Raw genomic sequence first — 16,913 nt, 5'->3', positions numbered from 1 at the left:
AAAAACCTTTCTAAGGAAGTATTGATAATGCATGATGACTAATTCCTCCCAAACAAACCCAAACACAATGAAGCAAAAGTTTTGTGGTGTCTATCTAAATGAAGGCAAACAGAGAAGAGGGTGGCAGAGGATGAGATGGTTAGATAGCATCATCAACTCAATGGACATGAATTTGAGCAAACTCCAGGAGACAGTGGAGGACAGAGAAGCCTGGCATGCTGCAGTCCATGGGGTCACAGTCAGACGTGACTTAGTGACTGAGCAACAACAAAGTGAAATGCGAGAAGGCAGAACGGTTGTCTGAAGAGGCTTTACAAATAGCTGAGGAAAGAAGCAAGTGAAACAGAAGGGAGAAAGGGAAAGATACACCCAACTGAATGCAGAGTTCCAGAGAATGGCAAGAAGGCCTTCTTCAATGAACAGTGCAAAAAAAAAAAAAGAGGAAACAATAAAATGAGAAAGATTAGAGATCTCTTCAAGAAAACTGGACATATCAAGGGAGTATTTCATGCAAGGATGAGCATGATAAAGGACAGAAATGGTAAATAAGGACCTAACAGAAACAGAAGAGATTAAGAAGAGGTGGCAAGAATACACTGAACTACTATACAGAAAAGGTCTTCATGACCCAGATAAACATAATGGTGTGATCACTCACCTGGAGCCAGACATTCTGGAGTGTGAAGTGGGCCTTATGAAGCACTACTACAAAGCTACTGGAGATGATGGAATTCCAGCTGAGGTATTTCAAATTCTACAAGATGATGTTGTTAAAGTGCTGCACTCAATATAGCAGCAAATTTGGAAAACTCAGCAATGGCCACCAGAATGAAAAGGTCAGTTTACATTCCAATCCCAAAGAAGATAAATGCCAAAGAATGTTCAAACTACTGTACAACTGCACTCATTTCATATGCTGGCAGTCATGCTAAAAATCTTTCAAACTAGGCTTCAGCAGAATGTGAACCAAGAAATTTCAGATGTACAAGCTGGGTTTTGAGGAAGCAGAGGAACCAGAGATCAATTTGCCAACATTCATTGGATTATGGAGAAATCAAGGGAGTTAAAAAAAAAAAACAAAACGACTTATGTTTCAGTGTCTACACTAAAGCCTTTGACTGTAGGGATCACAAAAAACTGAAAAATTCTTTTTTTAATTTTATTTTTAACTGGAAGATAATTGCTTTACAGTATTCTATTGGTTTCTACCAAACATCAATATGACTCAGTCATAGTCTTACCTATTTCCCCTTCCACTGTGGAAAATTCTTAAGAGATACCAGACCACCTTACCTGTCTCCTGAGAAACTTGTATATGGGTCAAGAAGCAACAGTTAGAATTGGACATGGAACAACTGACTGGTTCAGTACTGGGAAAGGATATGACAAGGCTGTATGTTGTCACCCTGCTTATTTAACTTCTATGCAGAGTACATCATGCAAATGCCAGGCTGGATGAATTACAAGTTGGAATCAAGATTGCCAGGAGAAACAGCAACATCCTCAGATATGCAGATGATACCACTCTAATGGCAGAAAGGGAAGAGGAACTAAAGAGTCTCTTGATGAAAGTGAAAAAGGAGAGTCAAAAAGTTGGCTTGAAACTCAACATTCCAAAAACTAAGATCATATCTGGGCTCATCACTTCATGGCAACTAGAAGGGGATAAAGTGGAAACAGTGACAAATTTTATTTTCGTGGGCTACAGAATCACTGCAGACAGTGACTCCAGCCATGAACTTAAAAGATGCTTGCTCCTTAGAAGGAAAGCTATGACAAACCTAGACAGCAGATTAAAAAGCAGAGACATTACTTTACCGACAAAAGTCCATATAATCAAAGCTATGGTTTTTCCAGTAGTTCGGTACAGATGTGAGAATTGGACCATGAAGAAGGTGAGCACCAAAGAACTGATGCTTTCAGGTTGTGGTGCTAAAGACTCTTGGGAGTCCCTTGGACAGCAAGGAGATCAAACCAGTCAATCCTACAGGAAATCAACCCTGAATATTCACTGGAAGGACTGATGCTGAAGCTGAAGAGCCAATGTTTTGGACAGCTGATGTGAACAGGTAACGCACTGGAAAAGACCCTGATGCTGGGAAAGATTGAAGGCAGAAGGAAAAGGGGGTGGCAGAGGATGCAATGGTTAGATAGAATCAATCACTCAATGGACTTGAATCTGAGCAAACTCCAAGAGTTGGCTGACATGAGGAGGCTGACATGCTGCAGTCCATGGGGTTGCAAAGAATCAGACATGACTTAGTGACTGAACAGCAACAGTAGCTAGTTTTGTAGGCCAGTGGTTCTTAGCCAAGGTTGATTTTGCTCCCCTACTCCAACTTGGCAGGAACACTGGGACATTTTTGGTTGTCACAACTGGAGACAGTGTGCTCCTGGCATCCAGTGGTTTGAGGTTAGGGATGCTACTGAACATCCTACAATGCACAGGACATCTGGTCCCAAACATCCACCATGCAAAGATTGAGAAAGCCTGGTTTATGCAAGACCCTTCTGACTACTCTACCAAATACCTTGGGTTCCTTCTCATTCTATCATGGCCAGAATACTCTCTCAACATAAGCTGGGGCAATAACTGAGTTCAGCCCTTTGAAACATCACTACCCCTTCATCGCCTTGAGTCCAGTGTCTTAAAAACAATCCCTTTACTGGGTTATTTCAAGCAGGAGGGTAAACATACTGTTACTCCATCTTATCCAGAAGTCAAGTCTGTAAGGGGTATTACTGAATTTAATGTCCTCTCTCTGAGCATGAGACTTTTAATTGGAGTGTAACCGCTTTACAAGATTGTGTTGGTTTCTGCTGTACAACAACATGAATCAGCCATTAATATGTCTGTCTGTATGTGTGTGCGTGTGTGTGTGTGAACCTCCCCTCCTCTTGAGCCCATGAGACTTTTAAGGTTTTCTTTATTTTGGTCCAAACTTGAAATGTGAATTTTAAAAAGGTAAATCAGGGTGTCAACCTGCACATATAAATTTGCTTTCACAGCCATTCCTCTCTTTGGAAGAGATACAACAAGTCACAATATATTTTGACTATAGATGTCTAATAAACAATACAAATCCATCAGTTTAATAAACAACACGAATCCAAAATAATCCTGTTCAATGTACCATGACCAAAAGAATACTTTAACTTCTCAAATGGTCTTTCTCCATAAGATGAAAGAGTTGAATCAATCTTTAGAATGAATCCAGGAAGAGCTTGGCTGGGCTAGATTGGCAGTGCTGTTCTGGCTAGAAGCTGGGAATTTTGTTGAAACTCCTTTCTTTACACACTTTTAGAATTCCATTTTGCCAGTGAAATGAACTCACGTGAGACTTGGAAAGCGGAAGGAAAGTGGAAGCCAATATTTTTTGCAGGTCAAGGCACTCAGACATGAAGATGCTAAGGTACCTGGCATATCTCCCAGCTTTGTCTCAATCTCCTCCATTCTGCATCCAACTCATCCTCTTGACTACTGGCCCTCCTCACCAACTGGGGACAAAATAGGGCACTTGGCATCAAGTTTACTGAGACCATCGCTTCTTTGCCACAGTCTTCGTCACACAGCTATTTTGGCAAACAGACACGGAGGGCTTCTCAGGTTTTCTAACTGTTCATCAGCACTAATACATTAAGTGAAAATATTTAGGACTCTTCCTCTTATCCCCTAGCACTTGGTTTCCAGACCATCTCTTCCTACTTTGTCATACAACTGTGTACACTTGAATACAGTATTAAACCCCTTATTTTCATCATCCTTCTCTTGGCTGTTTTCCCTCACTGAATTCAAACCAAATCATAGGTCAACCACCACCACCACTCTGCCCAATTTATTATCACCACTCTACCCCATTTATTATTTTTTAAGACAGAGTGGTTCAAACAGATCTGCTTCTAATGTAAATATCACACGAGGATCTATGGCTGCTATTTTTGTTGTTATATAGATTTCCACTAAGACCCCAGGCAAGCAACCCAATTTCTATGTCCATCTTGAGGCTGGGAAGGCAGAGTTAGATAAGGAAGAATCATTATCTGATGGAAGTCCTGCCCATTTATTCTGAAGGAAACATGAATTGTGGCACTATTTGACCTTGTGGCCAACAGTCTGAAGATAAATAATTAGCCTGTGCCACTTCTTTTTCTGTTCATAACAACAAATAATGGCATCACCAACTCAATGGACATGAATTTGAGTGAACTCCAGGAGTTGGTGATGGACAGGGAGGCATGGGGTCATAAAGAGTCAGACACGATTGAGCGACTGAACTGAACAACAAATAAATAGCATTCCCCCAGCCCATCTCTAAGTGTCTCCCTCGAGGAGGCCTGGAGAAAGCTAAATGGGCTGTTTCTGAGTTGCTTTATCATGTACTAGAACATATTCTATCATTCTTTACTTCAGTTACCAAGATTCAAAGGCCCCAAGTGACCCATTATTCTTTTGCTGTGGCCAAGCTTTTTGTACATTTGATCTTTGGCATTCTATCTCTTTTTTTCTTTACCTAAATCTGTTTTGCTATAACAAATTATTCACTCTCACCCTGTATGCCTTCCTTTGAGTCATCTATTTCAGAACCAGTCAGAGTTGAGTTGAAATGGATTACAATCCCTAGGGTTCTTCTGCTGTTCTGTCTCAACCATGGTCTCAGGATGATGGCTGTAGAGGCTGTGTGGTCATTTAATTATCTTTTTGTTGGTTACAGTATGGTCTACATATTTTTTAACTTTTGTGTCTTTTGATTTTGAAGAAAATTTTATACACCTGAGACAGTGCTATAGCTCTTTAAGGCTCCAGGTCACACTTTTAAATGTATTTCCATCACAAGTAAAATACTTTTGTTCTGCAAACTATGGTAAAATGTCATCAGAAGAAATTAGGTTCCATGAAGAAATTCTCAAACAAGCAACTCATTGTATTACTCTTATATTTTTATTAATGTCTTCAGTTTGTGCATCATTTAAAATAAGGTATGTGCTTCAAAAAGCATTCCTATACATAAATAGACCAAGAGATGGTTAAGTAATTTATCCCTAAAACATGCACATCATTTTTATTCAGGTATGTATAAGAAAGGGAAATGAGCTTTCAGTCTTTTTTGTTGAATTAAAGACATTTTGAAATTATTATTAAGAACACCAAATGTTTTCATGGAACAAACGCTTTCCAATGCAAAATGCTAATGGAATTAAAAGGCATTAGTGTTGATCAAAAGAACTGAAAAAACATTTCCACTATACACGATCACAAGGAAAAGGGTTCCAGTGGGTTGAAAACATATGTCAAATAAAGGAATTAGCATGAACTGAAAAGTTTAGATGGAAGAACAGGTAGCAGGATCCAGATTATGTGACATACATATATATATATATATATATATATATATATATGTATGTATGTATATTCAAGGCACATGACTAGGCTAAACAGGTGGCTAGGTTTCATAGACCAATTTGTTCTTTCATTGGGAAAATAGTCAAGTGTAATATAATTTCCATTTACTGGCCTTTATTGATAAGTAAATGCAATTATATCTACAGAGCAAATGTCTTTTCAGATACACACCAAAAGTACACACTAGCTAACAGATACCAGAGTAGCCAAAGCAGTATGATTACATTCCAGTTTTTTTTCACACTGCAGTTACATGGATGTTAGCTAAAATGTCTTTACATTGTTTCTAGATATCATACTGTCTACTCGCAAGTTACACAAAAAATAATCTTCAAACCTAGGCAGGTTAAATAACTTTCAAAACCACAAAGGATGTTCAAACAATTGTTCAACACCAGTTAAACCCAAACCCTGGAATTGATTGTTGATTATATTCAGCTTGGGCTTTTCCCAGGCTGGAAAATTTCTCCCACACTATCTCCCTTTATCTCCCTTTGTGCTAGCGAAAATGCTAGCACGTTGGCTGTAGTTCTCTTCTTTTTCTTTGGTGAATCAGTGGAATGCGCCTACCCACGCCCTCTACTGCCCATTCTATTATCTATACAATTGCCCTAAACATCCATGAAAGGAAAAGGAATATACAAAAAATCCTAGCCTTCAACAATATTTAAACCACCATCTTCTGAAATCAACTGCAATAGGGAAACAGAGGATATCAAGCTCTGCGAAGTTTGTGAATGATCAAAACTCTCGTTCTAAAAGTTAGTAATATGCAGACAAGGGTAATTCTGTGTGCTTCTAACAGGCTAGCAAAACATTTCCCTTCTGACTGAGATGAACTGTTTAATATCAATACTTTACCTGCTTGGGTTCCTTGAAACACCAACAATTGCATTACAATTCCCCAAATAACAATCCTCCATGAACATTGTTTTCAAGCACCTAAAACCCTTCAAAATCAAAAGACATCGAGACAAGATATTAGCAATACTATCAGTCTTTTCAACTTTTGTGTGCACAAAGGTCATCCAGAATTTTAGCCGACAGTTCATAAGACAGGTGGTTTCTACCTTGGTGATAGCTTTGTGCAATTACAAACAAAATGTTTCTGCAAGTAGATGACACTAAACAAAATGCTTTTTTTAAGGCTACTGCTACAATAAATGGTTCAGTCTGAAGTGCACTAAAATAAACAGGTTGACAGGACAAAGATAAACCTGGAGGCATGGAACAAGATTTCAAAAAAAAAGAGAGAAAGAAGCAGGTTGAAGAGACTGGCAGACACCATCTCTCAGGATTAAAAGGCCTGAATTACATGGATTGCTTTTAACTCCTTGGTCTCTTATATCCTTGGTTAATGATAACCTTTTTATTTCTTCACACAGCTTGGCCATGTAAATCCACCGCAGAGAGGTGATACAATAATATAGATGAATACCTGGGGTGGGGGAGAAGGCAATTTTATTTTCTTGAATCTATCACAGGCTCCTAAATAATATATAAAGGCAAGACCAATGAACACATTTTGGTTCCATGAGAGTAGCAGTGGTATAATAATACAACATACTAATCAAGTATTTCCAAAGATAATAGGATGAAAATGATCTTTTATGATATAACTCACAGCCACTTGAATTCCACTCTTTTTCTTTTTATTGGTAAACAGAGCAGTGGGGTTGTTTCTCTTCACTGGGAAGTGAGCAGACTAGAACTATATAAGCCACTCTACTGATAACATCATTGTCATAAGAATCACAAACTAACATAATTCCCTTGAGATATGATTTTATAATTAAGTACATTTTTAGATTTTGCACATGGATTTATTTTTTATTATTAGGGTGATTAAAATAATAAAAAGCATGAGTAGACTCTATATCTATACCACCTATGAACAAGAATGTTGGCATGAACATTTCAGTGGATGACACTAATTGTAATTATTCAATTGTAAGTAACACAGCAAAAATATGAGTCCTTTAAAGATATATTCACTTTTTAATTATGGTATTATAATTGTAAATTATTCTATTTTAATGGTGTATGCTTGCTCACATTACTACATTCCAAAAATAGGTTTACTATCAAATTTAGGTTCACTGCATTGTCAGTCATTCTGTTTTGATTTAAATTATAACCTAAGATCTTTAAGTGACTGATTTCATTACTCACATGCTTAGAAAAAAATACAGATTTTTTTTCCTCTACAAATGTTGGGGAAAATTATGGTTATTAATGAATATGGTAAAGTGCTCAAATTATATTCACACACAGATACTTCAACTTGATATAAAGCTGACATCTGCCACAGGTAAAACATAAGGATTTTTAAAGCTGAAGTACAATACTTGAGGTGACAGCACTTTTTGTCAGAGGTGGCAAAGTCCTCAAACGTAACAAGTAATCAACAAAAATAATCAGTAATCGATAAAAATAATCTGAATGTAACAATTATCTACTTTTATAACTCAATCTAAATTCCTAGATCATGGAAGGGAGAGGAAGCTAAGCTGAAAAGCCAAGAATGTGCCAGCCTTGGATACCATGGATTCTGAACAAGAAGACACACAAGGAGATGCCACAATTTCTAGGATAACATGAATAGATCTAGGGCTGCCCTTCTCAGTTAGGCAGGTCCAGCTGTCTAAGGTGGGAAGACCTTCAGTAGCCACCTTCTGGTGGCTCAGAAAGTAAAGAGTCTGCCTGCAGTGCAAGAGACCTGGGTTGAACCCCTGGGCCAGGAAGATCCCCTGGAGAAGGAAATGGCAACCCACCCCAGTATTCTTGCCTGGAAAATCCCATGGACAGAGGAGCCTGGCAGGCCACCATCCATGGGGTCACAGAGTCGGACCCAACTGAGCACCTTCACAACAGCCTGCTCTGTGGATTTTGCACTTCCCGAGCCAGCTCCTGCCATTGCATAAACTAATTCCCTGTGATATGTCTTTTAATATATATTCAAAGAAATTCAAAGCAGAGAGAATATCTGTTAACAAGTATAAAAGTTCCATGAAAAAATGTTAAAATATAGTAAGCATCCCTAGAAATTTAAAACATGGCTTCCCTTGTGGCTCAGCTGGTAAAGAATCTGCCTGCAATGCAGGAGACCTGGCTTTGATCCCTGGGTTGGGAAGATTCCCTGGAGAAGGGAAAGGCTACCCACTCCAGTATTCTGGCCTGGAGAATTCCATGGACTGTATAGTCCATAGGGTTGCAAAGAGTTGGACACAACTGAGCGACTTTCACTTCACTTACAAAAATAAACATTTTAAAATTAATCATTAATTTTTTAAATTAAGACCTGGATAGCAGAATGAACAGAGCTGGAAGAGTTAGCTGAATGATTCATCCAGAATGTGATACAAGAAAGGAGTTTAAACATATTTCAAAGGCTACCAAACATGCAGGATAGTTCAAAGTGATCCAATATCTGTTTATATTAAGAGTTCCAAAAGGAGAACAGCATATAGACTATATTTACACACAAGAGGATTATTGCATTATAATAAGTAAATACTAGGAAATGGAACTCACCATGCATTAAAAAGAACCTCTTAGTACTTATTCCAGAAATTAAAGTTAATTATTATTGCTTTCATTAATGTCATTCAATATATTAATAGTAAATGTAGTTTTATTATCAATTCATTGTGTGGAGAAATATCATCTCTTAAAGTGAAATGCCTATTCCCAATTAAAAACAAAAGCTTTTAGTACTCTAGAAATAAAAGGTTCTTTCACTTCACAATGAAAGTCTAGTAAGAATTCATAGTAAATATCACTCATAAATATTAGAAGCATCCCAATTAAAACCAGGAACTAAATAAAAATTCTCAGTCATACTGTAATTATTCAACACTGCTAGTAAATGCTATATATATATATATATATATATATATATATATGGTTAAGATTATTAACAGATGGCATTAATCTAATTAATTAACCTAAGATAATTAACCTACAGCAGGAGTCAGTAAACTATAGCCTTCACCTGTGAGCTAAGAATGGTTTTTATAATTTTCAACTTTTTTTTTTTATAAGAATATGTGACACAGGCAGTATGTGACCTGCAACACCTGGACATCACAGAACATTTGCTGACTCCTAATCTACAGCACACAGACGAATCAACTGACAAGCTATTACAACTAATAAAACTTATACAAGGTTGCCAGAAACAAAAAGATGAATTAGAAAAGAAAAAAACAGAAACAGATAATAGAATTAACTAGAAAATAGAGAATATGGACTCAACTAGAAAATGTAATTTGAAAAAAAATCCCATTTTAATAGTGAGAAAACCATGAAATAACCAGGAATATCATAGTAACTTCAGAGGAAAGTAAATGCCTAGCCATATATTTCAGCATTAAAAGTTATACATAGCTCATTTCAGAGTGCTAATCATTGAGAAAAAATTCCAACACCTAATTTCTTAGAGACTGAAAGCTAAAATCACTAAAGGACAAAACTTACAACTGATATGATGATGATGATGATAGTGAGCTTGAGATTCTTCATGCACATGGCTCGGGCAAGATTTCTGCTGGTTGTTTTGAAGGTGACAGACTACGGAAAAAAAAAAAAAAAAGCATGAATTGGTTGATCCCTGGCAATGACTACATGATGGATTTGCAATAATACCTGCCAAACTTTCACTTTCATTAATTCTGTTCCAATGTTCTTTACACCTTCCCTCTCTTCACATGTAGACTGGCCATTTGTAATCTCTAGTTTCCCAAAGCAGGACTCTGCCATATATATGGTAAGCAAAAAGCCCATTGCAAAGGGTTCCCTCCTTTTTCTTCTGCACTGTAGCAGTGCATGTAACGATGACCACTAGAAGTAGTTCTCCCTGCTAGCAGAAAAGCCTTTTTCCCTTTATGCTTCCAGTAGAGAAAGTTTCTTGGAAACACATTTGCCTATTCTGCCCCATTTAATCCTGCTATTGTGAACCATAAGAACTGTTTAGTTCCCCCAGGAAGATATCTATTTACTCATATGAGGGCCCAAACCCAAAGAACTTCACTCCTTCAGTTATCCATTTTCTTTTGCAGCATCAATTTCTTAATATATATCGAACCATTCCCACCAGGACACATGCAGTTTCAAACAAACAATAATCACTAATAGTTCAGAAGTTCCACTCCTAGATATATACCGAACAGAGAGGTATGTACAAGTTCAGCTAAAGACATATATAGAAATGTTACCAACTGCATTATTTGTTTTATTTCAAACCTGGAAACAACCCAAATGCCTGCCAACTGTACTGCAAAGAATTTAACCTTTCCTGAAAAGGATCTGACCTTTGCCCTCAGCTCCTGAAAGACAACATTTTCTTGCTTTGGAGCCATGGGCCCGCCAAATAGTAACTGTAGTTTAGTGCAGGGACTAGTCACTCCAGGAAGACCAACTATATGATTTAGGATAGGGGTTTAGGTCAGACCTAGAGGAGCTTAGACTGGAGACTGAGATTAAGCAAGTAGGCAATCATAAGTCAATCATGCTTACGTAATGAAATTGCAATGAAAAATTAAACAACAAAGTCCTACTGTAGCACAGGGAACTATATTCAATATTCTATATTTAAACCACAATGGAAAAGGATATGAAAAAGAACATATGCATATATACATATATGTATAACTGAATCACTTTGCTGTATACCAGAAACTAGCATAACACTGTATATAAATCAACTATGTTTCAATAAAAACAACAACAAAACTGAGCAATGAAGCCTGGGCAAGCTTCCATGTTGTACAATACTCTGCATATGTTGCAAAATAAATTTATCTGATGGCAAGATAGGAACAATTTAAATATAAAACATTTTCTCTATCCTTTGGCTTCTTCCCTTCCCTCACTGTGCACTGTATATCCGCATTAGGCATCAACCAAATCTTCTCCATCACCAAAATACCTGCTCAACCATAAAGACCAACATTCTACCAGCACCAACAAGACAACTTAAAGATAACATTCTTTCTTAATCTTGCGAGGGGCCACAATCTGGATTGTGTAAACTGTCAACAACATGTCACTTAATGTCCAGCCCTCTGTCTCAAAAACACTTATAGAACTGTGCATTGACTTCCAATGGGCAGAACAGTTCTCAGAGCTTTCTGAGATGCTGTTCCCAGGTTATAATCCTCAAATTTGGCTCGAATAAAATTTTCAGTTTCTTTGATCAATGGATTAATTCTTTGTTGACAATGTCATCACACATCTATGCTGGCAGAGTAACAACCCCACAGGGAGAGAACAGAAACTCTGGGTTTGGTACCTCCCTTGAACTCCACCCCAATGTGCTTCTGCTCTTGATTGAGCTTAATCTGTAACATTTGCCTGTAAAAAACCATAACTATAGGTATAATAGTTTTCACAAAGTCCTTCTAGTGAGTTATCAAACCTGAGAGTGATTTGGGGAATTAACAAGCTTGCACGCGGTGTCAGAATTGAGGGCTGTTTGGGGACTGTGGCCTCTAAACTGTATATAGTTGGTGAACACTTCTAAGTTGCCTAAACTCTTTACAATTACTCACAAACAAAGTCATAATAAAGAATCCAAGGAGGAAGAAGATAATATGAAGAAGTAGTGAGCAATGAGCTTCCTTGATGGCTCAGTCAGGAAAGTACCTGCCTGCAAATGCAGGAGACCCAAGAGACATGGGTTTGATCCCGGGGTCAGGAAGATCCCCTAGAGGAGGAAACAGCAACCTACTCTAGTTTTCTTGCGTGGAGAGTCCCACAGACAGAGGAGCCTGGCAGGCTACAGACCATGGGGTCACAGAGTCAGACACGACTTAGTGACTACACCACCACCACCAGTGAGCAATAAAGCTAATATAGTTAAGTGACTGAATGGATTGAAGATTTCTCCACAAGCCTCAGGTTAATATTCAAACACTAATAAATCACCTACTTAAAACCAGTTAAACTAAACAGAACAATTGTTACACCTTACCAAAGCTTTCCATGGAGACAGGTGGGGGTGGGTGTAAGTAGAAAAGAACAAGAATAAAGAAAAAAAAAACCTGTGAAAATGACAAGGGCAAGCTGACAAGCCTATGGCCTATCCACTCCGTGTTGATGATTTCATTAGCAGCTGATGATGCCCTAAAATTGGGCGAAGGACTTGACTAATTTCTCCAAAGAAGATACACCAATAGCCAATAAGCACATAGCTTCCCTGGTGGTTCAGATGGTAAAGAATCTGCCTGCAATGCAGTGACGCAGGAAGATCACTGGAGTTGGGAAGATCCCCTGGAGAAGGGAATGGCTATCCACTCCAGTATTCAAATTGGGAAAGAAGTATGTAAAGGTCGTATATTGTCACCCTGCTTCTTTAACTTGTATGCAGAGTACATCATGCAAAATGTCAGGCTAGATGAATCACAAGCTGGAATCAAAACTGCTGGAGGAAATATCAATGACCTCAGATATGTAGATGATTCTAATCTAATAGCAGAAAGGGAAGAGGAACTAAAGAGCCTCTTGATGAGGGTGAAAGAGGAGAGTGAAAAGGCTGGCTTAAAACTCAACATTTCAAAACCTAAGATCATGGCTTCTGGTCCCATCACTTCATGGCAAATATTAGCCTGGTGAAAAAGTAACTGCAGTTTCAGACTGTGAATTTTAAATCATTACAAGTAGGCTTAAACACATTTTTATTAATCAAAATAGGAACTAATACAATCAATACATTTTTGCCAGTGTGAAATAAGTTTGTTTATTCCTGTGGCATAAAAATCCATGCTTTGGGATTCGCTGAATTCTTGGGAAGTATTTTCTGCCTCCTGATGGTTGTGGAAGCATTTTCCTTGCAAAAAGTTGTCGAGATGCTTGAAAAACTGGCAGTCTGTTGGTGAGAGGTCAGGTGTTGAACATGATTGATGAGACAAAGCTCATAGCCCAGTTTATTCGATTTTTGAAACACTGATTGTGTAACGTACATTGTCATGAAAAAGAATTGGGCCCATCCTGTTGACCAATGCCAGGTGCAAGAGTTGCCAATTTTAGTGCATTTCATTGATTTGCTGAGCATACTTCTCAGATATAACGGTTTTCTTGGGATTCAGAAAGCTGTAGTGGATTAGACAGCAGCAGACCACCAAACAGTAACCAAGACCTTTTTTTGGTGCAAGTTTGGCTTTGGGAAGTGCTTTGGAGCTTCTTCTCAGTCCAACCACTGAGATGGTCATTGCCAGTTGTTGTATAAATCCATTTTTCATTGCATGTCACAATCCAATCAAGAAATGGTTCATTGTTGTAGTACAGAATAAGAGAAAACAACACTTCAAAACAATGATTCTTTTGACTTGTGGGCAGTTCATGAAGCACCTACTTATCAAACTTTTTCACCTTTCCAATTTGCCTCAAGTGCCAAATTACCATAAAATGATTGATGCTGAGTTCTTGGGCAACCTCTTGTGGTGTTTTAAGAGCATCAGCTTCAATGATGCTCTCAACTGGTCGTCGTCAGCTTCCAATAGCCAGCCACTGTGCTCCTCATCTTCAAGGCTTTTGTCTCCTCTGCAAAACTTCTTGAACCACCACTGCATTGTACGTTCATTAGCAGTTCCTGGGCCAAATGCATTGTTGATGTTGTGAGTTGTCACTGCTGCTTTATGACTCATTTTGAACTCGAATAAGAAAATTGCTCGAATTTGCTTTTTGTCCAACATCATTTCCCTAGACTAAAATAAATATAAAATAAACAGCAAGTATTAAGTCATTAGCAATAAAAACAAACAAATAAAGCAAGAAGTGTGCATTTAAATGATGTCTAACATAACCACATTTACTTAAGAATGTATTCAGTATCAAAGTGCAACAATGTAAAACCATAATTACTTTTGCACCAACCTACTAGAAGGGGAAACAGTGACAGATTTTATTTTCTTGGGCTCTAAAATCATTGAGGATGGTGACTGCAGCCATGAACTTAAAAGAGACCTGCTCTTTGGAAGGAAAGCTATGACAAACCTGACAGCATATTAAGAGGCAGGGACATCACTTTGCCAACAAAAGTTTGTATAGTCAAAGCTATGGTTTTTTCAGTAGTCAGGTATGGATGTGAGAGGTGAACCATAAGGAAGGCTGAGCGTCAAAGAACTAATGCTTTCAAATTGTGGTGCTGGAAAAGACTCTTGAGAGTCCCTTGTACTACAAGGAGATCAAATCAGTCCATCCTAAAGGAAATCAGTCCTGAATATTCACTGAAAGGACTGACGCTGAAGCTGAAGCTCCAATACTTTGGCTACCTGATGTAAAGAGCCAATTCAAAGAAAGAGACTTGGATGCTAGGAAAGATTGAAGACAAAAGGAAAAGGGGAGTGATAGAGTATAAGATGGTTGGATGGCATCACGGACCCAATGGACATGTGTTTCAGCAAACTCTGGGAGATAGTAAAGGACAGGGAAGCCTGGCATGATGCAGTCCATGGGGTCAAAGAGTCAGACACGACTCAGTGACTATATAACAACAAATAAGCACATGGCAAGATGATTAACATCACTAGTCACTGTTGTTGTTTCAGTTGCCAAATCCTGTACAATTCTTTGTATCCCCATGAACTGTAGCCTGCCAGGCTCCTCTGTCCATGGGATTTCCCAGGCAAGAATACTAGAGTGGGTTGCCACTTCCTTCTCCAAGGGATCTTCCCAACCCAGGGATCAAACCTGTGTCTCCTGCCTTTCAGGTGGATTCTTTACTGTTGAGCCACCACAGGAAGCCCCATTAGTCATTAGGGAAATGAAAATCAAAACCACAATGATCCCACTTCATATCAATGAGCATGGCTATAACAAAAATATGGAAAATGACAAGTGTTGGTGAAGATGTGGAAAAACTGGTATCCTTGTACATATATATATAGTGGACATATATGTATACATACACATATACATATAGTGGGACTATAAAATGGTGCAGCAGTTAAGAAAAACTGTTTGGTAGTCCCTCAAAAAGCTACAATTCCACTCCCCCATAAATACTCAAAGTAACTGAAAGCAGGGACTTGAATGAATACTTGTAATGCCAGTGTTTGTAGAAGCATAATTCACCAGAGCCCAAAGATGGAAATAACTCAATGGTCAATCAACAGATGAATGAATAAAAAAAGTGGTATATCCATATGATGGAATATCAGGCATAAAAATAAATTAAGTTCTGATACATGCAACAACATGGATGAAACTTGAAAATATGATGCTAAGTGAAATAAGCAAGGCACAAAAGGACAAATAACTATAGGATTCCAATTATAGGTACCTAGAAAAGGAAATTCATAGACAAAAAGTAGATAAGAGGTTATCAGGGGCTGAGGAGAGTAGGAATGGGAAGTAATTGGTTAACAGTTGCAGAATTTCTGTTTGGAACAATGACAAAGTTTTGTACACTGATAGCTATGATGGTTGTGCAACACTGTAAATGTAATTAATGTCACTGAATTATACACTAAACTGGTTAAAATGGGAAATTTATTATGTATATTTCAAAATTAGAAAAATATAATATGCCAAAGCCCACTGAACTGTATACTTTAAATGGGTCAACTGTATGGTCTGTGGTTTATTTATAAATAAAGAAATTTTAAAAGCTGTTAAAAATCAAGAGGTGATAAAATGAAACAATTTTTAAATACTTGAATAAAAAAATAAAGAAACATGTATAATATCATACATGAAATGAATCGCCAGTCCAGGTTCAATGCATGATACTAGATGCTTGGGGCTGGTGCAGTGGGACAATCCAGAGGGATGGTACGGGGAGGGTGGAAGGAGGGGGGTTCAGGATGGGGAACACGTGTATAACTGTGGCAGATTCATGTTGATGTATGGCAAAATCAATACAATATTGTAAAGTAATTAACCTCCAATTAAAATAAATTTATATTAAAAATAAATAAATAAAAAAGAGGAACAAAGAAGATGAAGCAAATAAAAACCAAAGTACAACATAGCTTACTTAAACCCAACTCTCCCAATATTTACATTACATGTAAATGGAATAAACATTTCAATTATAAGTACACTTTATATATTCAAGAACGTAAAGGAAAGCTTGCAAATGTTTAAGGAGATAACACAAAAGATATAAAAAAGATCCCTGTAGAGATGAAAAATACATAAAATGGGAGTAACAGATTATAAACTGCAGAAGAAAAAGACAAGTAAACTCAAAGACATAGTAACAGAAACTATCCTAAATGAAACACAGAAAGAAAAAAGACCAAAAAATAATGAACAGAGCATCAGTGAGTTGTGGGACAACTTCAAATAGTTTAATGTACATAGAGTTGGACTACTAGAAGGAAAGAAGGACAGAAAAATATTTGAAGAAATAATAGCTATTTTTATAATTTGATTAAAATCTACAAACTCACACTTCAACAAACTGAAAGCTGAAGAAACATGAAGAAAACTGAAGTATATTATAATGAAATATCTTAAAACCAATGATAGAAAAATGTTAAAAGCACCCAGAGGGGGAAAAAGACAC

At 37.6% G+C, this 16,913-nt stretch overlaps 1 protein-coding gene across 3 annotated transcripts in view; it reads right to left on the bottom strand.

Annotated features, from left to right (window-relative positions):
- Window positions 1–4,917: 4,917 nt before the first annotated feature.
- The window catches only part of VAMP7 (vesicle associated membrane protein 7), an 86,567-nt gene continuing 74,571 nt past the window's right edge, over window positions 4,918–16,913 (bottom strand). For 2 of the 3 annotated variants that reach the window (XM_005700541.3, XM_005700540.3), the window contains 2 exons: window positions 9,881–9,973; window positions 4,918–6,839 (listed from right to left, as the gene is read on the bottom strand). In XM_005700541.3, coding sequence (XP_005700598.1) covers window positions 6,771–6,839; window positions 9,881–9,973 — 162 coding nt within the window. In that variant the 3' untranslated portion in view covers window positions 4,918–6,770. Of the gene's footprint in view, window positions 6,840–9,880; window positions 9,974–13,576; window positions 14,107–16,913 lie in introns of those variants that run through there. The other variant, XM_018045048.1, reaches the window with a different exon arrangement.

Source organism: Capra hircus, unplaced genomic scaffold (assembly GCF_001704415.2).
Source record: "Capra hircus breed San Clemente unplaced genomic scaffold, ASM170441v1, whole genome shotgun sequence".
Taxonomy (NCBI): Eukaryota; Metazoa; Chordata; class Mammalia; order Artiodactyla; family Bovidae; genus Capra; species Capra hircus.
Note: the sequence above shows the minus strand (reverse complement) of the source record. Positions and strands in the feature narration are given on the sequence as shown.